This window comes from Caloenas nicobarica, chromosome 1 (assembly GCF_036013445.1).
Source record: "Caloenas nicobarica isolate bCalNic1 chromosome 1, bCalNic1.hap1, whole genome shotgun sequence".
NCBI classification, from domain to species: domain Eukaryota; kingdom Metazoa; phylum Chordata; class Aves; order Columbiformes; family Columbidae; genus Caloenas; species Caloenas nicobarica.
The window spans coordinates 185,736,413-185,760,330 of NC_088245.1; the positions used below are offsets into that span (position 1 = coordinate 185,736,413).

Genomic DNA, 23,918 nt, shown 5'->3' on the forward strand with positions numbered 1-23,918 from the left:
AACTGAGCTATGAGTAGACTACTTAGAACACGGCTTTTTATTTGGTAATTATTATTTGTAGAAGTTTCCCCATTCTCTGCTTCATTTTTAAAATTTCATTGAAGTTTAGTTGCAAACAATACTATACTTCACATGGCTTCAAGAACTACCTACATTTTGGAATTTATCTTAAAAATTAAGAACTTAACATACAACTACAGTTCTAGCCAAACAGCGTCTGTCTACTAGCTGTGCCTACTCGATAAACTGCATTTGCTCTGTTCACCAGTTTAAAAGGATTTTCAGATGCTTCTCTTCTTAAGTGAGGACTTGACATTGCATGTTCACAGCTAGTCAAAACAAACTATATTCACTAGCTTACTTACATTTCCTCTTACTGAAAATAATATTTGAATACTTCTATATCATGTTCTTAGCCTTTTTTTGAAAAAAAACATGGAATGTTGAGTATGTTAACACTTTCTAGTGCGTTAATGTTTTGTTTTGTCCATTTAAATATATGGCTCATCAGTCTTTAGTCTTACTCCATTTCAGATGTTACAAATATCTTTATTACAACCTTGGTAAGCAGCATCAAATTGGTCAAATTACTTCATTTAACAACTGGTAAGTGGCACGAGATACTGGCAAAAAAACCATGCATAAATTCATAGTGTGACAATGTAAAACATTTGGCCTCTAGCCCACAGTATAAAAAATTATCTGTCTCATAATTCTTTATTTACCTCCTGAACTGTCTCCATAGGCGGTGGGGGGTCCTTATTCCTGCAGAGATTTACAATGACCCATGTGACGTTCCGAAGGAAGGTGATGGGAATGGAGGGATTGATGAAGGACAGAAGAGGTTTGACAACTCCCAGTGATATGACATAATCTCTACACTGAGGACCATCACCTACAGAAATGAAAATTGTTGTAAAAGAAATTACATTAAAAATGGAAAATCTTGAAATGTATGCAATGACATGTTGGGATACTGAAATTCTATGTTTCCTCACCAATACTCTACTACTAAAAGGTCGTGTTCAATTAAACATACATACGCACAGATATGTATGTATATTTTACAAACCACAAAATTTATCCTGTTAATATTTTGTGTAGGAAGTGACACTATTTCTTTAGAAAAAATAGGATGTACATATGTAATTCTAGCCACGTGAAAAATCATATTAAGCCACAGAATTTAGAGGAAACATAGTCTCATATGATAATGCCAATGTTCAAAAAGTCAAATTCTAAAATGAAACGCTCCCTGAATTCAAATCATTATAACAACAAGAGTTACCTATAATATTTCCGAGAGCCCAGACGGCTTGCTCACAAACATTCTGGTGTGGTGAATGAAGTAGTCTCAAGAAGAGGGGTACTGCATCTGCAGAATGCAAAGATTGGATTTGTTTTTACCAGAATGCAGTATGTGCACAATACTTTCAATTGATTAATACAAAACACTTTCTCTACCACCCCTAATACATGCTTCTATTATAAAGAGCATAAAAAAAACCTCAGTTAAACATTTCTACACTTATCTAGAGAGGGGAAAAAATAGATTTGAGAACAAGCAACTCTTAAACAACAACGGTCCCCACATTAAAACATTTCCCCATATTCCTCAAAGTGATATGCAAGAGCCTCAAGCATGTAGGTGCTGGGTTTTGTGTCCTGGAAGTTCACATTTTCCAGTTATCCATGACCACAATACATACCTAACAGAATGACATGCCTACTCGTGCAAACGTGCTTCAAATCTTGACTTTAAGAAAACAGCCTCCTCCCAAGAGGTGGCTATAGTTAGTTTCCATATGCAGTGAAGATTTAGATCCATCTGCCACTCCTAAGACACGTTTTAATTTGCTCTTATACAACGCAGGCAACATACCAGATTAAGGAAGCAGTACTGATTTTAGATCTCAGTCTCTGCTGAATTCGATAAATTTAATAGAGCTAAGAAACCATCCCTCTACTATTCCCATGCACTACTTCCCTTCAGACAACTGTTTGAAAGACAGTAATTCTTGCAGCAATTTTAAAAATCTATGTATGATCATACTCGTCCTATAGCCTTTCTAAGCAAAGTAAAATAGATCATTTTATACACTGTTGAAGGAAAGAGTAGTTTTTCTCATAAAAATAGCTTCAGAAATAGCTTCAGAAATTTTTAAAAATTGCAAGACAATTTGTGAGCAACTGCGAATCAATGTTCTGTTGATAACTTAACACATGATAATGAGCCAAAAACCCATGTATTTTCCTGAAAAATACAGAGCAATGAAGAATAAAGACAACCTAAAATTCCTTCCCCACCCTAGATGAGTAATTCAGCAATTGCCTACAAATAACAAGTTGGGAGTGACGGCAACACACCGTTGCTTAAGAACACTCTCAATGTTCTTGTAACAATCATCCCACTTCTATTGGCTGAAGTGGAATATTCCAGCTTCCTTCTCAGCGATTACTGAGATTACACTTCAGCCATACCTTTATTCAACATATTTCACACAGGAGGGTCAAGTATGTAGTTTATATGAGATTGCAATCCTGGTATGCTTTCAAAAGTACAAATGAAATTATTTCACACCAGCACTCAGGCAGGAGGACAGTTGGAGAAAGCATGAGGTGCAGGTTATCTCCTTGTCTCAAAAAATGAATTACTTCTGCTCCACACTGGCTCCTGCCAACATCTATTCTGTGTGTATAGTACTTCCCCTCTTTCGCTGGGCCTTCCAATTGCCATCTGTCCCTCTTGATTGCAGCAGGCAATCTTTTGTATTTTTTTATTTTCTTCTTTTGTATTTAGGCCACACCAGCCTCTTCTACAGCTGCAAGGGCCCATTGCTTTGTTTCCTCAAACCATCCCTTATCTGAAGGGAGTAGCACTGAGAGGCCGCTTTCCCTTACTCATCTCCCAGCCAAAGCAGCGACACTTTTAGACTAAACTCCTTCCATTTTGTCTTTAGGAGGAGTAAAGCTGGGAAAATGCTTTTTGCTTCTCTAAAGTAATTTTATCATATTTTCTTTTTTTCAAGCATGAGCTAAACAGATTTTGGGGAGAGAGATACCCCAGCCTGAACTTGTAGTAATTGTTCAGGTAACAGCAACGCTTTTGGCTGTGCTGTACATATTTTCATTCTAATTTTTAATATTCACTACAAGATTTTTTTTCTAGATTTTATCTTTAAAACTTTTTCATTAGATTCATTCATTCAAATATGATAACACTATGGAACTTAAAAAAGGAAGATAACGACTAACCAATGAACAAGCTGGGAAGGATGAAAAAACTCAGGAATAGATTTTCAAAGTTATTTAGACACCAGAAAAACTATCTAAAACCAGAGTTGCCCAAATCACATCAGGATTTTTTTAAACAAATTCAAGATGTTGATTTTTTTTTTTAAAGGTTTTGGATTTTTATTCAAAGATCATTTGTATTAGCATTCTTATTCTATTGCTCCAGTATTTTAAATATACAGAATCTAACAATTAGTGACGTAATTCATTAGCTATTAAAACGTACGAAACAGCATTTTTATTTGAAAGGTAGGTTCATACACTTAAAAAAAAGAAATTAACGAACTAAGTCACCATTTTCTCATATAAAAACAGTGAATGCGAATAAGCCAAGACGATTTATTACATATCTGCTTACAGATAGTCTCCTGTTGTATTTAGCATAAAGGTGATTGTTTTAAGATAAGCGTGCTGATACAAAGAAAATCTCTATATAAAATCCTGAAGAAGTAATTCGAATAATTTATCTTCAATTAACTTTACTGTTTATTTCCTATCTCTTTTCACAATGGAAATCTCACTGGCTGGTTATGCAAGAAACAAAGGCAGCACAACAAACATGGTGTGCACAGGAGATATTAATCATACGGTCAAGGAAAGGATGGTAATTTTCTTAAATCTGTATTTAAATGAGCAGCCTTACATAACTATATGTATTGACAACTTTAACAACATTTATGAACATACCTTTGGGGTAGAAAAGAATTACTTCCTAACATAAGTTTTAGCCATAGGGAAATTAATGGTACAACACTTCAGAAATAAGAATTAGAAAGGACTAAAATTTTTTGTCATACTCCTATCATCTGTCATTCTCTATCTTCTTTATGGGAAAATCAGGTCTGGGAGCCTTAATATTAATTGTCAGTGACAAACACATTAATGTTTAAGAGTAACGTAGAAACTTTTTCAAAAAGACAACAGACATGCATTTCTTATTTTAATAGTTTTGATAACGTTTTGATAACATTTGGATAACATTCGTTATCCAAATATCCCTTTTTCCCTTTTACCCACAATATCAACCACCCTCCAAAAACCAAATTGTAATACTTACTAGACTGTACAACAGCTTGAGTCTGTGCAGAAGTGCCTGATGCTATGTTAGTCAATGCCCATGCAGCTTCAAATTGTAATGAAGGACTGTAATGAAATAATTATATAGTAATAAGTTGAAACATGATCTGCTGATTATTTTACGGTTCATTTCAGTATTAATAGCTGTATCCACTCTGAGACGCTCTACATTTAAGCAGTGCCGCTGGGCTAATTTTTTTTTTTTTAAAAAACCCACTAAGCCTGGACATTTCAGAGGAAAAGCTGTGAAGGGGGGGAAAAAAAAAAAAAGATGGTACATTTTATGACCTTTTGTAAACCACCCATCATTCTGACTTCCTATTAGTAGTTAAAAAAAATAAAAGCAGTAATACTTGTTGAAGCACATATCAACCAGTGAAGCTGACTACTGCTCCAGTCAACTAACTACCTCCTGTATGAAAGACTTCTAGCACCCCTCATCATAAAATTTAATTATGCCTCTCTAATGGGTAACACAGACCTCTTCACATTCAACTGATCCAAATACCATTCATATTCAGTGAAGAAAGTGCAACTCTCTCACTGCCATTAGGGCTTCTCAATAAATTCACCATGTCTGACCATAACTACTAAAAACTTGGCCCACTACATCCAGTGTAAGCTGGTATACTGGGATAAAGACATTTTTCTGCTCCATCACAGACAGGGGAAACATCAAGCATCAGTATCAAAAGGCAGCATGATACCTGTATAAAAACTGACTTATTAAATGCAGATAAAATCAGTCACAAATATTACGAAAGCTGGGGGAACATCTCTTCCAAGATGCCTGTCAACTGTTGCCTACACCAACAGCAGTTTAGTAAAACAGTCTGCATGAAAACTGGTGTTCAAGCACATGATCAAGGTTAAAAGTTCTAGAAGCTATAAAAGAGTTTACAGCTTATGGTGGTTAGCATAACAGTAAGGTGTCAGCCTCTGGGAGGAGCACAGAATATTTACTGTTAGGTGACTTATTTTTCATTTGCATGCTTTTCTGGATCTTAACAATTATGTTTTGGATATAGCCATCGCACCTGTTTCCTTTAAGCTTTTTTTTGTGCATTAGCTTCCAAAGCATTGTAAGGTTTTATTGGGGATGAAATTGGAAAAGAAATAGACAGGAGGGCCCAAGATGTGTAAATAAGGATTTGTGAAAACAAATAGCACCTGTCAGCAGCTATCTATAAACCTTTAGATTCTACGATCAAATGCATTAAAATTCTAGTTCTAGGTCAGTCCTTCTTTTCTGCCTCTTGCAATAAGCTTTCCCTTATAACATGAAAAACAGCTTTAACAATCTGTTATACAAAGTCTTTGCAGAATTTACCTCTGCTAAATATTATATAGCAATCACAATTAAAAAGACTGCTTCAGAAAATGTTGCGTTCAATTCTGAAAGGCTTATTTAACAATAAATCATCCAAAAACTAGACAGAATTCAAATTAAAAGAATTCTTCACAGCACTGAACCATCTACTTCTAGAGCAAACGGGCATTCACGATCCATTTTAAAATCCTATCCTGATTTGAACATTATTGCCAGCTGCCTTCTAAGCAACTGTTTTGTTAAACAACCTAGAAGAAAAGCTACTCACGCTTGATGTTTTTGCAACCACCAAATTATACCCAATATGCCAATTTGCATTCTTAAGTTTCTAGCCCTTGTGGCTGCAGAAATAACCTTGAAAATGGAAATACTGTAAATACATTTATGGTTGCCTGATACCAAAGACAGGCTAAAACATTTACCTCAAATGTGTTAATCTCCATCTATCTGAATAAGGGGCTCACAAATTGTGGAATATGGCATTTTTCTTACATGTCATTAAATTCTTGCAACTACATGCTCAGTGTTCTCTACCTCCTTTACTGAAGCTTGTTTTCCAACACAGAATCATGAGAGAGCGCATTTTCACTGTGTTGTACCATCACAGGAGGGAGCAGCACAGAGCCAGCAGGAAACCCACCTTGCAGTGAGAACAAAAGCAACTAGAAACTTAAACTAATAACCTTAATGAAAAAGATGACAAGTGTGCTCTGGAAAAGCGTAGTACCCTGTTCATAACCAGCCATGTTCTCTGCCTCCACACAAATACACGCAGTAAGTCTGAGACAGGTTTCTTAAAAATATTCGAAACCAATGAGAAATTTAGTAATGTTTTCTCCATTAGCTGGATATGCTCATGCAAGCTCTAAAACCGAAATTGACATTTCTGTGGCAGAATAAATACTCCTGGAGAATTTCTGGTTTATCATCATGGAATGCGATCAACTGGGTCAGATTATATGGTGCTATGAATCCTCAGTTTAATTTCAAACAATGAGGGGGGTTTTTTGTATGCAGATTTTCAGTAAAGATGAACATTTTTAAAAGTATACTTACTTATCATCCCTTTCTAGGCATTTTACCAAAATAGGTAAAATTCCTGATTTTATTAAGTCATCAATAGGTGGATTTCTGTCACTGGATAGGAGTTTTCTGTGAAATTAAACATAAAGTAAATAAGTAACTTTCATAATGAAAAACATGTGGGAAATATATCTCTGTGCCATTCTTTATTTTTACCTTGCAGCCTGGACAGCACTCAGTTGGATCACTGGGTTGTCACTTGTGGCGTTCTAAAAAAAAAAAAAAAAAAATTATCAATAAAACCTACAAATGCACAAAATACACACTGCTAATAAAAAAAATAGCTAAACATAACATACCTGCAATATAGCTTCTAGTGTTACATTTTGCTTAAAAAGAAAAAAAAAGGAGTTTTAGTAATTTTGTTGCTAAATTATATTATTTTTAAACATTTAATACAACCAAACTAATTCTAACAGTGTATCAGTTCATAATTTTACTTTACATTGTTTTGAGACGCTACCAAAGTTTTAAAAATAAGGAGCTTACTGCTTTGAAGTCAGCATCAACATCAGAATCTTCTAAACTTTCTTCTTGGGGAACATTTCTTTTTTTCAAAAGATGTTCATCTCTTTTGTTCTGTAAAGGAATGACAAAAAAGACACTTAATGCTTATTACTACAGGGTGATGATATAACGGCCCCTTTCAAAATAAAAGTTAAGACAAGACTGCCTTTTTTTTAAAAGACATTTGTAACTGCAAATAGAATTTGCAGTATTTCAGCTGTAAGAATCTGTCAGCTTGTTAATCACAGAGCTATGACAACCCATGACATTTGAATCAATTAAAACTTACAGTCTGGGGATCAATTTTGTAACAGACATTTACAATACACATAGATCTGCATGACAATAACATTTAGCCACACATAACAGAAATTATTTTCAGTGTCAGATTAGTTTTCAGCTAAACCTACTTCAAAGTTCCCTGATTACATGTATTTTCATCTTGTGTGTAAAGCAGCACGATCCATGTACATTGACACTTGTAATAAATATTTCTCACTCACACTGTTAGCCTGATTTCTGACTCAAAATAAAGCATCCTCTAGCCTTAGCTCCTTTAAGGAACTACTGAAGAAAAAACTACCTTCTCAGTGGTAAAGTACCCATTTAACATTTCTACTTTGCTTAATTAGAATATTTGAACACTTAAAGCCCTAATTTAAAAAGGAATCAAATCATCAAGTGCAACCAAATGCATGTTTTCACAAATTTAAAATGCACTAAAGCTATTATTCCAAAAGCATGAAACAGTCTTTTCTAAATTTTAGACTTTATCTTTGGCTTGGTATGTCTAGAGGTACAATCAAAGACTGAACAAGCAATTGAAGATTATGATGCAGCACATATATAGCTAAACACCTTTTTGTGGTTTTATTTCTGTTTTTAATAAGCACATTCAGATTTCAATCTCTAATGAAGAAAAGCATTGAAAAAGGTGTATAAAATAGCTGTTAACACCTAAAACAAATATACTAGCAAGGAAACACAGGCTTTTCAGTCTCCAAACAATTATCTGACAACCAAACAGTACTGATTATAGAGACGATACTATATCATGCCTTGCTTGTAATAAATAAAAATGCCTCTAAACAGAATCACATTTTGAAGGAGTTGCCAATATTTTATTTTATTTTAGAAAAAAAGAGCAACCTGAGGTCCAAAATTTCTAGGACCTGCTTACTTTTTAGACATTTTAAAAATAATTTAAAACAACTTTTCCAGCCTCAGTTTGAAAGCCTCTCAAGCAATTTATTAATAATGGCAGCATACTCAGAGCACATCCATACAGGAGAGAAGGAAGATGGAAATGAGCAGGCAGTTAGTGTTATGCAGACAAACTGCATCAGACAGGTACACACTGAAGGATGCTTTCACCATAAAGACCTAGAATATATTTCATTTTTCCACACTAAGTACTTGGCACTGCCATTTTAAGCAAAGAAGTGTTAGGGAACAGACTGCCTTAGCTTAATGAATTATTTGGTATACTGCTTCTTGTGGAACTTGTTTAGAAACTGCTTATATAGAATTCACTTAGCATAGGTAAGCTTGCTTTGCATAATTTCTGCAAGCTGTGAACCTTTGAAACTTTTTGCTTCATTAAATAAAAAGGCCTCAGAGTCTTCAGGCTAGAAGATGAGGGGAGCTGCATCCCTGGAAAAAAGTAAAGGAACAGAACTGTGTCTAACAGAAGACAAACCAGAAGAATGTTTTGGTTTGCCAAGAACTTATTTTTCTTCAGCTGCAGGTCAGGACTTTGACTGACAGCCCACCTGATGAAAATGAAGAACAGGGAGACCCCAGACTAATTTTGCAATTGGCCTGGAGTGCCACGCCGGGGGGGTGGGGGCTTGGATTGCGGGGGTATAACCATCCAAGTTTTTGTTTTGTTGAGGGTCCCTCTTCAGGAGGCCCCCAGCTCAAGCTGCTCTACACTGTACCTTGTGAATAAATTATTTATTTTAGAAGATTTTCTGGAATCCGTGCCTGAGTCTCTGCTGTGGGGAACCTAGGGAAAAGGAACATCCCTAATGAGGAAACATCATTCAAACCAAATCAATCTGGCTTTGCTCAAGTACAATTCCTTTTCCTACTGTTTGTCTAAATGGTAGCCTATACTTCGGCAACTACAGCAACTGGACCAAATTTCCAGAGGCCTTCTTCATGCTCAGGTCAGCTTTCTCCAGCGCAGGGCTACTACACGCATCTCCCCAAGGAGGAAGGGCCTCCTGCCCGCCCCGGATGAACAGCTCCCCCAGGATCAGCTGTGCTGTCAAGGTAAAACAAGCCAGTCTTGGGACAAGGGACTGAAGCTAGAGGAAGGTCCTGTCTTGAGTCAACTGTCCTTCTCTTCCCACCCAGAGGTGTCACCACAGTTCACAGGGGTGAGCAAGTCAGTATATGCATGAATGTACAAGAATGTACATATTTATTTAGGAGGATGGCACACACTGGCCCCACAGATGTTCCCTGACTACTGAAAAGGTGCGGCCTGAAGGAATTGGGGTCTTAGTGCAGAACCATTACCAGTTGTCTGCTGGAGCAAGTCAAATGATCCGTATTAAATCATCTACTGGGAAGGGTCAAGTTTCTTTGTCATTATCAGTAAACTACTGTGGTACAAGGCAGGGTTTTCTGGACAGGCTAGAGAGTTGGGCGGGGAAAAATTTAATGAAATATAACAAGGGAAAATGTAGAGTCTTGCATCTGGGCAGGAACAACCCCAGGTTCCAGTACAGGTTGGGGAATGACCTATTAGAGCGCAGTGTAGGGGAAAGGGACCTGGGGGTCCTGGTGGACAGCAGGATGACCATGAGCCAGCACTGTGCCCTTGTGGCCAAGAAGGCCAATGGCATCCTGGGTGTATTAGAAGGGGGGTGGTTAGTAGGTCGAGAGAGGTTCTCCTCCCCCGCTACTCTGCCCTGGTGAGACCTCATCTGGAATATTGTGTCCAGTTCTGGGCCCCTCAGTTCAAGAAGGATAGGGAACTGCTGGAGAGAGTCCAGCGCAGGGCAACGAAGATGATGAAGGGAGTGGAGCATCTCCCGTATGAGGAAAGGCTGAGGGAGCTGGGGCTCTTTAGCTTGGAGAAGAGGAGACTGAGGGGTGACCTCATCAATGTTTATAAATATATAAAGGGTGGGTGTCACGAGGATGGAGCCAGGCTCTTCTCGGTGACAACCAACAGTAAGACAAAGGGTAATGGGTTCAAGCTGGAACACAAGAGGTTCCACTTAAATTTGAGAAGAAACTTCTTCTCAGTGAGGGTGACGGAACACTGGAACAGGCTGCCCAGGGAGGTTGTGGAGTCTCCTTCTCTGGAGACATTCAAAACCCGCCTGGACGCCTTCCTTTGTAACCTCACCTAGGTGTTCCTGCTCTGGCAGGGGGATTGGACTAGATGATCTTTCGAGGTCCCTTCCAATCCCTAACATTCTGTGATTCTGTGTTTTCCCAGTTCTGCTCTGCCTGAGGTACTTGGTTGGATTTTATACATCTCATGCTCATAAAAGTCAGGGAACAGCTTTGCAGAGTTTTCGGTAATATGCTTGTTGTAAGAATTGTTATTCACAGATTCAGTTGGTGATATTTACTTGTTTTCCAAATAATTTTTTCAGTTATCAGCAGCACTCAACTATGTGTTTTGCAAGAACTTGCAATAAGGACAGGTGATCTTTACTTCTAAATTTCTGCAGAAAAGTCTTTTAGATGCTGGCCTCTTGCAGATTCTTAGATTCAACAGATGATGAAACAGATTAGTCAAGAATTGACCAAACTAAATATTTTTATTGAACTTACTGAAAACAAAATTCTAGTTAGGAAATGTCACATCTCATTTGTTATTTTCACATTTCTTCTGTCATTAAAAAAAGAGAAAGCTTTTTAAGTGCCCAAACAGTAGATTCTCCCATTTAGGTGTTTCACATCACTGTATTAGCAGATTCCCCCACCACTGAATCCCCTGACCTTACAGAACTGTCTCCATATTTGGGGAGAATTACGTCACTCACAACATACTCATAGGTAGGCTTAGGAAGTGTGGATTGGACAAGTGCACAATCACATGGATCGTGAACTGGCTGGACGGCAGAGCTCAGAGGGTTGTGATCAACGGTGCAGAGTCTAGTTGGAGGCCTGTAGTTAGTGGGGTTCCCCAGGGGCCAGTGTTAGGTACAGTCCTGTTCGACCTGTTCATCAATGACCTGGATGAAGAGACTGAGTACACCCTCAGCGAGGGACATCATTCTGAGTGATAAGTGTTTGTCAGGGTTGTGCCTCTACTAGAATGTAACATAAGGGCTATTGTATCCAGTTACTCCAGAGAGCAAGAATGAAGGTGTATCTTGAGATCCTCTCTCAAACATCCCAAAATACCAGGATGGCAGTGGCTGGAATATAGCTGGAACAAATCAAGAGTCTCACTGTGGCTGACTGAACAGTATCCTCCCAGAATGACAGGAATGAGCTGCATGACCTTCAGAGCCAAATAGTTAGAAAATCACCTTTCACAAACACCAGGCAGAAAGTCTGGAGCATATCAGTGGACAAAGCACTGGATTATTTCATGCCACTTCACCTAAAGATGTTCAGAAAGACTATCTGCCTGTAACCATTATCTGATACACACTTCATAGTTAATCACTCAAGTACTGTTAGCTGAAATAATTAGCTTGAGTAGTATTTAGAGGGGCATGCACAAATTGCCTCTGCTTGGGGCTACAGAATTGGTGATGAACACTCTTTTTTGGCAGAAATCTCTCAGGAACTTGGACAAAGAGGAAAGGAGGGCAGGTTGTAAATGAACACATATTTACAGAAGAACAGTAGGAGAACAGTAACTTGCCTCTCTCCTTCAAGCAACTGTCCATACGTACATTGAGGCAGTGGGTATCTCCAAACAGTATTCCTCACAAAAACTCGGTTTCCCTGGAGGAGAGTCCCTTGAATCCCCAAGTGAACAGATACTGAAGGACTGTTCTCCTAATGGCAGCAGCATGCTGAGAGGTGAAATAAAGCAGGGATCCAACTAACTGTTCTGCAGCTATCAGGAACGGAGACATCCCACTGGGAGGCCACTGATGGGTGAAAATCATAACAAAGGAACAACGTTTCAAAGTCTGGCCACCAAACATACATAATCTAGGTTTAAATTCCACTATGGGACAGGGCCTGTTGGCAAGAGGAAAACTGCAGACTAATTAGAAATCTCAGCACCATAAGACAGCAACACTGAAAAGCCTTCTATTTGCAGCTGATTGTTAACAATGGCCATAATAGACACCAAAACTGATCCAACCAAGAGCCCAGTTCTCATTCGTTCCAGCAAGCAAGTTAATAGCTCCTTAGAGAGACTTTATACCTGCATACACAACCATCCAATTCCTTTGGCAACATGAGCATGCCTAGGAGGATGCTTCCTAATGTTAATGTTGACCAAAATAAATATGAGTAAGCAGGTGTATTCTAATACCAAGATATTTTACCCTCCTTAGGAGATACAGCTGAACTTCACAGGACATAATTGACCACAAGTGGATGCTAGAATTTCTGTGAATGCAGGCAACATCTTCAGGCTGTCAGTCATGTGGCGCCACAAAAAATGACCTTAGCCAGGGAAGGTATGAGCAAGCAAGAATGTTCCTGTAGCTACTCACTGTTTGCAGATGGTTGGGCTGAAAAACAACTGTCAGAAACACACCTAGAGGAGCTTCCACAGCAGCCTGAAGCAGAGAAGCTAGCACTTATTGAAAAGCACTAAAATTTCTTACTAGGGAAAAGCTATTCTTATTAGCATTTCTTATAAAGTCAAAATGTTCACGGAACCTTCCAGTCCTAAGAAGTGGCCCTAAGGCTATTTGAAACAGTTCTGTTCGTTTGGAGAAGCATCCAATTCCTGGACAGCTAAACCACTGTATACAGTAATTTGATAGACAAATCACCCCCCTGCATGAGGTAACAGAATACGATTTGCAGCTTGGCATGCCCATACTGTGACAAACTCAAAAGTTTTTGCCTAAATCACAGCACCAGCCTCTTCTGCAGGCTCCTGTGGTGAAAATGAAACCAAATGAGCACACCTGGATACAGCCATCCTGTTCAAAGCGTGGTGAGAGAGCCCTTTCAAAGGGAGAGGTCTCAGACTGGAATCCCTGAGGAAGGCTAAGACCTTGTCACCAACAAAAATAAGAAGGTGTCCTTCGAAAGGGAAGATCCTCAACCACTGCTTGAACCATGCATGATATGTACAACCAAGTCTGAAAGTTCATGAACAGCAGCTGACTGCTGATTATAAGCATGTCAACATTCTGGTAGAGATCCTACTAAAACTGTCTACAGAGGTTTCAGTATGAACAAAAGGTATGTGGACACATTTGCCAGGCAAAAAGGCTGAATGGTTAGAAACAACAGGAATGATACCACGAGTGCACTTTCTTGTCCAGTGTGATGATCTGTTGAGAGTTTTTGATGACAGATACCCATTGTTTGCTTCACTTGCAGTGGGAAGGTAAGGCTACATGAACAGTAAATATGCAAATCCTGCAGATCCTGGTACTTCCTGTTTACCTTCTTGGAAGATGGCCACAGGATTGAAAAAAGTTCCTATCAATGCGAACAAGTTTCAAAGACAACATGATTAATAGAAGAAGAATCCTTGTGGGCAACGAGGATATCCATTGGCTCTGTGCTGCATTCCACTTAGTACTACAGCACATGACCAATAGGATATGCTAATGGAGTGGTCAAAGGTGTTAAGCATAAATTTATACATGGTTTTCAGCATTTGACACATGGGATAACTGTGAAGAGTCTCAACTCTGTCGGGAAGATTCAAGATCACAACAGAACAGAAATACGCATGAAAATGTTTGCCTTCAGGTAACAAACGCCATTATTAAATGCCTCTTCAGATTAGGGAGAGGTTTAGGAACTCAGAAACCAGTAGGATGAAGTTCTTTTGATATGAAAGTTAAGATATTTACGTTTGAGTCCTCTGAGGACAAAGAGTAGAACTTCAAGAACATCTCAACATTAGGAACTGAAGTGTCAGCCAGCATTAGCTTTATTCACAGGTGAAAAGCAGCAGCTCTTTCATCTGTTCTTACATCCTAGGAAAGACTAAAGGATCAGGCCAGTGATGGAGGCAGATTCAGGTTGTCCAGATGTCTCTTTTAGGCTACCATGGTTGTGACAGACTGAGCTGAACTTCTAGGTTTCACTTACACGTAATGTCCAATTTTGGTTTTGGGGGCTGATAGCACCTGCCACAGTCCATCATGAAGAAAAAGAAGACGCCTACCACTCCAACCTCATCATGGTAAAGGGATGCTCTGAAAATCTCTGCTGAATATCCTCCGAATCAAAGTTTTCACAGGTGGCCCATCTAGCCTGAGTATATTTAGTAACAGCTTTTGGATATGAACCTTGGGAAAGATTCTGTTTCGTTAATGGTTGGGAAAGGACTATTAGTTGTCTCTGCTCACTGTCTTAGAATTGATTAGCACCTACAGAGATTTAAAAAAAACCTCCAAACTGTAAAAAGGCTGAACAGGTCAGTCTGATGATCCTACAATCCATGGATATCAAAATTACATCCCACATGCTCAGTGAACTATGTCCCTTGCATCCAAAGGCAATCAAATCAAAGTGATTCCAAGACTGTTCTTCAGATAAAAGCACAGCTACAGATATGTAGTTGGAAGACAAGGGCTAGTTCTCTACATCTGAGTTCTGCTAACTCACTTTTGTGACAACAGACAGCAGTCACAATGTTCCTGTTAGGTCAGTGTACATCTTTCTCAGAAGATGAGCAGGTTGACTAAAAATAAGTAGACACGTACACGTACACCAGTATGTGGCCTCAAGCAGAGATTGCAAAGATTGAGGCTGGTTAAGTTAACCAAAGCAAGCTCTTACTAAAATGGATTCAAGCAATTCTCCAAGGAATTTCTTCATAGCCCTTTTCAACCAAGTCTCCAGAAGAATACATTGAGGACAAAATTTTCCTCCTAGGGTCTTTTTTTTTTTTCTTTGAGGAATCAGTCAAGGCAGGGTAGATGCAAGCTCTTTCCCAAGAATTTGTGCTACTTACACTGTATAGAGAAGCCTCCAGAAGAAAATAGTAATAGTGCTTCAGTCTCCCTGTGATTATAGCTGTTTCTTTGAAGCTGATAGACTTAGACCTAAAAAATGTACTTTACAGTGAATGAAAAGTTATACTTTCACATTCAACTGCAAAAGACACATAACCAAAGCAAGTTTTACTGTTTTTAACTTGAAAATGTGGACTTCTTTAAAATTTTTTTTTTGCATTTTCAGACTTCCTGGGAATCAGAAAAATATTTTTCCCACCCTAGCTCTCCCAGCAAGATGAAGACAGACTCCTTTCCTTAAGGCTCAATACTTTATTTAGGTGCTATTGTGGATATAAGCCATCTTATTTAAGAAAGATCAGAGTAAGGACAACAAGTACAGTATGCCACAGAAACAGGTAAAAAAGACATATGCCCACGGCTCCTTAATCCACCACTTGTTTAGCAAACAATTGCTTTGCCTTGCATCAAACTTAATTGGCAATTAGAGCTTTCATGAGCTCATGTCTATGAGCATTCAGAGGCAGTGGAGTTTGCCAAGAAAGTAAAAAAATAAACCTTGTGAGAGATCCTGGAAGTTTTTAGGATTCCAGTTAGTTAGCAGGTCTTAAAGGAGGACAGGATCCCCTGCTTCTGCTGAGGCTAGGAGTGTTAGGGCCTCCTTTGAAGTGTGGCATCTGACTCAATGACCACAGCATTGACCACCTTTCTTAAAGCACACAAGCTGCCCAGCTCAAGTTTCCTCCTCACCGAAGGCCAAGCTCCCAGAACAAAAGGGGCTCCCACAGCAAGCGAGTTACAGGCTTTGTTAGGTATGGAACCTTAAACTGAATCCTAACCATTACTCACTCACCCCATCCTCCTTTAGAGTGAGACTAACCAGCTAGGTTAGCCAATTAATTCCAGAGTCCCTGTTGCTAACAGATCAGCCTTTTGGTTTCTGTAATGCTAAAATTAAGTGTTAAACATTCTAAATCAGACTTTGCCAAGACACTATACCAAGAAGCTTAAATTTTAAATCCTGAGACAGTCTCCATCACCAGAACTGACATCATTATCTTGTCTGTCTGGCAAGAGAAATGGCTACTTTTTAAGTGCTTTGGCCCATTGCTGCACTAACAATATAGCCGGAGACCATCTTTCCAGAAGTTTAGTAGGTCTGTTCCCAAAATGCGTAAAACACATGTTCAGCAAGGCCAATATTGAATCAGAAAAGGGCACCTGACCACCAGGAGCATCATCTGACTGGCTCGCAGTGCCAAGCCCTGCCTCAGCCAGGATTCTGCCAGATAACTGCTATCCTTTTATGTCATAGATAGCTTTGTTAGCTCAATCCTAATCAAATAGTGAGAAAAGTGGGAAAACAAAAAAAAAGGAAAAAAAGTAAGGTTTCTTTCTGAATAAGAGCTGCAGTGTGGTGTGAAGATAGTGAATAGAGATAATACATTCTTGAAACACAGAATGTGTTTCAAATGCACCTTGATGTCTGTAATCTCAAAAGAATAAACACCTCACGCTAATGCACGCAGAAATTGTTTACTACTGTTCAAAGCTGTGAGTTTTTTTATTTATTCCATCTTGCAAAACAAAGATGTAAGCAACTTCATCAGATCCATTCATTTAATATTTATACTTCAGTATATTCAAAAGACAAACCCATTACTATATACTGTTTCACCAGAATAGATTGAGAATGTGCTCAATTTTCCTGTTTCTTCAAAAGCCGGGTGCACACTCAGCATCTGGATAGCTGGGATAAAGGGAAGATAACTCTTTGTTTTGAAGAGGCACTGGTGGATTACTAAAGTCACACCAACACAAACATTTCTTGTGTTTGGCATACTCTTGCTAGGGTAGCAGCATTAGCCACGAAGATGAAGACTGAAGCAATGATATTACAGCTTATCCTTTCCACTGCTGAAGCTTAATAAAATATATCCCTTTATATTTCAGTCGCAATTCTTTAACAGAAGCAACAGCCTCACATCTGACACAGAGTTCCCACAGCAAACCAGTTGCCCACAAGGACCAGTTCAACTGCTGCAAACCAACAACTCAGACGCATGCTGAATCTCTTAGTAAAGCAGATTTCTTCTGCTCTCTGCAGTGAAAGATGTTCAGCAACCGCTCCAGAAGAACGCAACTTCCTGCATTTAAATGTTCTGCAGCTGCTGTTCACTCTTGATTTACAGTCTGACCTACATTCAGTGCTTGGGCTTCTCTAAATGTGTAACTGATGTTTGCACGTGCAGTTTTCAGTGAAAAGTCACTAGTAGCTCACAGGCTTCCTCTTCCTCACTTTCACATGGCACATACAAGACTCCTTGCACAAAGAACAATCCATTTCCTTAAGTGTATGACTTGCTCCCCACCATGCTTCTGTAATAAAATGACCTTGAAACTGTGACCTGTTACAAAAACCAATTATGAGAATTAAATTAAAATTAAAATTCTTACTTTGCACTGCAAAGCTGTCTCCAAAGACTGCACTGGCATGCTTGCGTGCAGTCTCAATTTAACAAGATGTATGTGGATACGCTGCATTAGCTAAGCCATCTTTTACAGCATGGCTTTGCTAGCAGGCATCGGCTGCCCAAGTGTTATGAATGATTATTCCCAGTGCAGATTTCACAGTTACACAGCGAGTTTACACTGAATCAACACACTAGTTCTGAACAGAGAAGGTCTTTAACATGTAAGCATAAACTTCAGCTGTTGATAATTCAGATCAAAATTACCTGAATCTCATTTTAATAAAAAACTGGCTAGTTTCCTTTTTCACTTGGCACCTACCACTGTATGTAAAAGTTGCTTTCTCCACACCTTGGTTATCTGCCAGTACTGGTAAGGCCATAGCCAGCTTAAGCTACACAACACATTCAGACATCTTCATCCAGTTTCTTTGCTTAGGAAAATATGAAAGCATTAAACAATTTTTAGATGATACATCATGCTCATGTTATTATGATTTTTTTTCCAGTCATTTGGGTCCAATTAGGTTTCCTCAACTAATTCTTATAGTCTCAGGATGAATCTTACAGATAGTTATTGTAATGAGATACAGAAAGTTTTCTATAAGACCTGGGAAAAAAAAAAAAAAGTCTCTTTTTCAAGAAGAGCAGAAGGATCCCAAGAACATACTCGCACAACATTTTTGGTAGCTCCTACACAATCAGGGGATAAGTGCAGACAAAATTTCTCAAAAACAAGTCAAGCTAATTTTTATCAACATAACTTCCATTCAGAAACACTTCACCTTGATTTTAGTGAGGTTTTCATTTTCTCTCTCAGCTTGCAAGTACTGAAAAGAAAATTTAGATGGAATTGGGTGGGTGTGTACTCCTAAGTATGGCCCAGACTGTCAATGGTTCAAATGGCAAACTGGAGATATGCATCACATGGGAGATCCAAAGGAGATGTGTCCTACAACTAGAATACTGAAAGCACACGCTTCCATCAAGTCATTAACGAAACTATTAGAAAACATGGGTGATACCAAGGTAGGGAAGTCTTGAAGCATACTGGGAAACAGAATGAGAATTCAGGTTAAGAAAGTCTGGGAATAGCAGAGGCAATTCAAAAGACAAGAAGCAATCATGTTTAAAACTTCTGCATTTATTTAGCTATGCAAATAGAGAACATAAACAACTACCCTTGCTTTGCAGTACTGTAGGAAGTGTCCGAAGGATGTAACAGACAACAGACTGAGTGCAAGTCAACATACTCAATATAAATAATACTGTGTGAAGAATTGTTTTTCACTGTCCCATTTAAACCTCAGCTGTGGCCTGCATACCTCCACACTTCCAGAAAGATACAGGCAATTTGGATCTGAGGAGCAGCAACAAGTCAAATCTAGGAAACAGATTGTCGAAGGAAAGGGTGAAGAACTGAATTTGTCTCAACAGGATAAAGCTGAAGGGGCCAGTATCAGTCCTCAAATATATTCAAGGTACCCAAAAGCAGATAAAAGTTCACCCTTTCTCTTTACACACATAGCCCAAGAGTGGTTTAGCTTGTGAAAACATCCTCCAGCAGCAATCAATCCTTCAAGGTGCTTAGAAAGGCCGTTGGCAGTGTTATGAAAGGTGAGGGTGTAACGAATCTTGTATTTAGGCAGAGCACTGAACTAGATCACCTCTTGCAGTCATGTTCTTTCCAGCTATATTGGCATTTACCCAATATAATCAAAATCTGGCCCTAAAATTAACTCCCCTCTACAGCACAGAAGCAGTAATGTCCAGAAAACAAAATAAACGAACATCCACACTTTCTAAATCCTAGAACTCTCCCTTTTCCCAATTGGAGACTTTAAACATTCAAACTGATGACACCTTCGCTGTAATAATATGAGAACTGGTACAGAAGCTGAACATGGATTATTTCCAAGCGATACACTGGGGTACAGCAGTACTGTTCTGCTGTACTGAGCTTAAGGACTTGGAGAGTAAAACTAACATTAGAATCTGCAATTAGTAATCTACAAATTTACAATTTCTCTATATAAGTTTGGGGCCATGAAGCAAAGCTTACAGCAAAATATTTAGCTAGGACATCAGAGCACTATTAGCAAAGTAACACAGTTGACAAACAAAAGCAGACTCACCTTCCGCAATTCAATTGTAACTTCATTTCTGTGTCTTCTCATAGTCTGTAAATAAAAAATAAAAAAATATTTGCATGTAAAGAAAGAAGTGTTTTGGTTTAGAGTCAGTTGTTTCCAGGTCAACCACAATAAGTATCCCAAAGGCAGAAAACACTGACTTCCCCATGGAGCCTCACTGGAATGACTCTTCAAGTACTTATATGTGCACACCAAAAGAAGCAGTAAATACAGGTTAGACAGTCTCGCATTCACATATGATCACTTTTACAACCTAAACACGTAACCCATGCCAGTTATCTGGCCAAAGTCAACCATGAGTGACAGAAGATGCAAGCTCAATGCAAACAAGATCGATAAGGCCTGTGGCAAAAGCAAATGAAGTACAGTGACACTGAGTCTACTTAGGTTCTATAGCCTGAACACTGTAAAGGAAAACCAGCCCACAAACATCTCAGCTTCTTAAAGATACTGGGCACTCAAGACACATCCCCTACAGTGCTTCTATACCTCTTAGCTGAAAGAGATCACAAGTTTGAGAAAGAACAATTTTAGCCTAGTAAAGGCAATATCCCTGCATTCATTTCACAATCAATGGAAAAGACATGTACCATCAGAATGCAATTCAGAGAAAATCAGGACTGGATGACTGCTGGCAGCCTACAAAGATCACCCACGCTAACTAAAATTAGCCTTCAAAATACGTTCTGTGTCCTATCCTTGCTACTGACCTTCACTGCTGCTATCACGTTCCTTTTGGGTTTGGGCAAATAACTTCCCTGAACTATAAAGTCTTAGTGAAGACCAGCAGAACACAGAAAACACCACCACTCCCCATCAGCCATCTAAAGAAATACCAAACATGCTAAAGCTCAAACACAGGTAAATAAAATGAGCAAACTTCATACCATGAATCTACACAGAATGTAGTTTCAGTGCTTAGACCACTACCTTAACTTCACTGTTCTCAATCAGTTTGCATAGCAGTATTCATTTTATTACCTTGATTTGAGAGTAAGGAACATGTAAGGCTTGTTTTCCTGTCCACTGCTTGATTAACCAACTCGGTCAAGTAAACACAGACACAATTCTCATTTTTACATCTACAAGCATCAACTACACTACTTTAAACAAAACAAGTCCTCATTGCATTAAGAGGACACTAGCACTACAGCATCTAACAGAACTACACTTTTCTTCCCCCTCGTTATTTTGCAAAACCAAGCAAGGCTGTCCTAGATTTCTGCTATAAAAGCTCATTTTCTTGATCATTCCAAACATGCTAGACACCAAAAGTCCTTTATGGAACTTCCCACTAGGAACAACCCCCCCACTCCACTCTAAAATCTAATCTTTTATTCCTACTTACCTTAAATGTTAAGGAGTATCCAAATACATGACAAATTAGTTAACTTGAGTGTCTATCAGCATTTTCTCCCCAAAATCCAGTACTGTATGTGCCAGATTTGAAATCTCAGTGATTTAATGGATGCAAGACACAATTTACTTTTAAGTTTCCTCCCTAGTTACAATTTATTTTTTCATTCATCTAGGTAATAATACTCTAGAGTATTTTCTATTGAGCAGAAAAATCAGACCAAACCTGAAGCTTTTTAGGGGACAAGCATAACGTTTGCCAACTACCATTCTTCTGGAAGCAAGGCAGATTTAAGAAAGATTACATGTTGTGTTCAACAGTTCAACGGCTTAGTATTTTTCATTTACAAAAAGACAAATACAGCACAGTCCCAGTCAAGGCATTACTATTCACTTCATCAATTTACTCTAAAACCTCCTCTAACAATGCTTTGACTAAAGACAGTTTCTCAGAGTCATCCATCCATAAAGGCTCTTCTGGGAAGACTCTAAGCTTCTTTCTAAAGGCAAATAATTCACTCAGCTTCTCAGTTAGGGTTTTATCTTTGTTTCATACTTCCATTATTTCAGCCCCACTAATACTACCCTCTTGCAATTCTGTCTCAATTTTTTTTACTAGTTTTTCGCTTTTATCAAACTGCTCTTCAAAATATTTGACTACTCCATAATGGTTTTAAATTTAATGTGCAAGAATCTCTCATCTTTTCCTCATTTACAAAGCTACCACTCTTTAGAAAGATTCTTCAAAAAGGTTATCAAATACGTGGATGTTCTTGCTGACTAGCAGCATACATTTTCCGAGCTTTAATATGCATCTTAAGGCAATCTCCATACTACCTAGGCTTTACCCTTTCAGCTGTTCTTCTGTATTTCCCTTTAAACTTTTTATATGTAGTTTCTCTTTCAAAGCAGCTCTGGTACATTTGCTTTTCTTCCTTCCTCCTTTAAAAGACAGAATAGGCAGTAGTTACCATTAAGTCCAGAGCTGCTTCTCTATTCACAGAGCAAGCAGGTTGATAACTGGGGATATCACTTAACCTCAACTTCACAGAAGTGCTGAGTTTTGTATGGCCCCCAACTGAACTAAGGTCTCCCGGTCTTGCAGAGCTTCCTGCTGGCATGACATCTTTAAAAACTCAGCATGTCGGGGTCACCAGGATCATCCAATAATCAGTAGTACAGTCTTAGGACTACTCGAAGTCTTCCTACAAGTATAGGGACTGAAGTTCCCAAAGAGCCTATGGTGCATTCTGGCAGTTAAACTTGGTTGCCGTGGTGGGATCATGACCAGTGCCCTCAGCTAAATGTATGCTGACACTATTTCTAACTTGATGATACTTGTGTTCCACTTCATGTCCCCAACATGAGATGACCATTGCATACCAATATATTTAAGACCATGGAATCCACTTCATACATATAAATTGTTGGAATTATAGACTGTACATGCAAAACACATGTATGCACCTGACAATGGCCTGATTTCTCAGTTTTATGCCTGCTACTTAACTGGGATTTATTCAGGCTGTTCCCCATCATGATCTTCTCTTTACCACAGGAGCTGCTACACTAGTGAAGAACTGCTGCATTTCTGCAATTTGGCTCTCTTTGCCTAGAGAGACCACACTCTTAAGATCAAAAACATGCTTCAACCTCATTTCATTACACAAAATCAAGGTATATGTATAGCACCATGCTATATATTGGACTCTCCTGCTGAGCTTTTGTAAGCTTTATTTTAAAACCTGCAGACCAATAGGCACAATTTCTAATCTTATCTGTTGGGGGAAGAGGGAGGGAGGGGGCAGGGAGGGCTGGCAAATCCCAAATTTTATTCCCCAAAAGACAGACTTAAAATGATCCAAGTAATTTTTCGTCCCGATTTGGCATTTCTTAAAAGGTAGCTGTTTAAAGCTTGTGTTTCAGATGAAGCATTTTAGAAATACAACAGGTTATCAGGACCTTCCTACAGCCTCTGAAAAAGTAAACATACTATAATCCAACAGTATATAAAGGAAGCAGTCTTAAATACCATTGCGAGCCTTCCTTTAAGGGAGCATTACCACTCTAAGCAGAATACCGCACTTTTAGACTACCTGCAAGCCCCAGCACGCAGGGAACTGACAGGCTTGCTTACAAGATATTTATACAGTAGTAGAAAGGTTAAACATTTTCCCCAGCTAACACAGGTCAGCTGAAACAGAGAGAAGAGACAAAATTATTCTGCAACTTAACCCCACAGATTCATTATCAGCTTTCAGGCTGGGAGGACAACCATCTGCTAAAGTCTATATATGCTACACTAGTTGAAGCCTAACAAGATGTTACCAACGGATCTAATAGAGTGTTTGACATGCACAGCATCTGACTGCGGTCACTTCTCAGCTTAACATACTCAAACAAGTAACTTCACATCACACCGAAACAGCACATCTCAAAACTACCTCCCCAAGACAAATCTGAACTGTTTCACTGAATTAAAAAATCAGACTCCAAATCTCAGAGAGGGAAAACTTGGCATAGACAAAACCCTACAAATCACAGAAAATTATGACAG

The 23,918-nt window shown here is 38.7% G+C and overlaps 1 protein-coding gene across 1 annotated transcript in view; it reads right to left on the reverse strand.

Moving 5' to 3' along the window:
* Positions 1–23,918, reverse strand: part of KPNA3 (karyopherin subunit alpha 3) — a 52,397-nt gene that overhangs the window by 12,201 nt on the left and 16,278 nt on the right. The window contains exons 2-9 of the mRNA XM_065630521.1: positions 19,988–20,032; positions 7,274–7,363; positions 7,084–7,113; positions 6,941–6,993; positions 6,758–6,853; positions 4,352–4,437; positions 1,289–1,375; positions 726–895 (exon numbers count right to left, since the gene is read on the reverse strand). Coding sequence (XP_065486593.1) covers positions 726–895; positions 1,289–1,375; positions 4,352–4,437; positions 6,758–6,853; positions 6,941–6,993; positions 7,084–7,113; positions 7,274–7,363; positions 19,988–20,032 — 657 coding nt within the window. The remainder of the gene's footprint in view (positions 1–725; positions 896–1,288; positions 1,376–4,351; positions 4,438–6,757; positions 6,854–6,940; positions 6,994–7,083; positions 7,114–7,273; positions 7,364–19,987; positions 20,033–23,918) is intronic.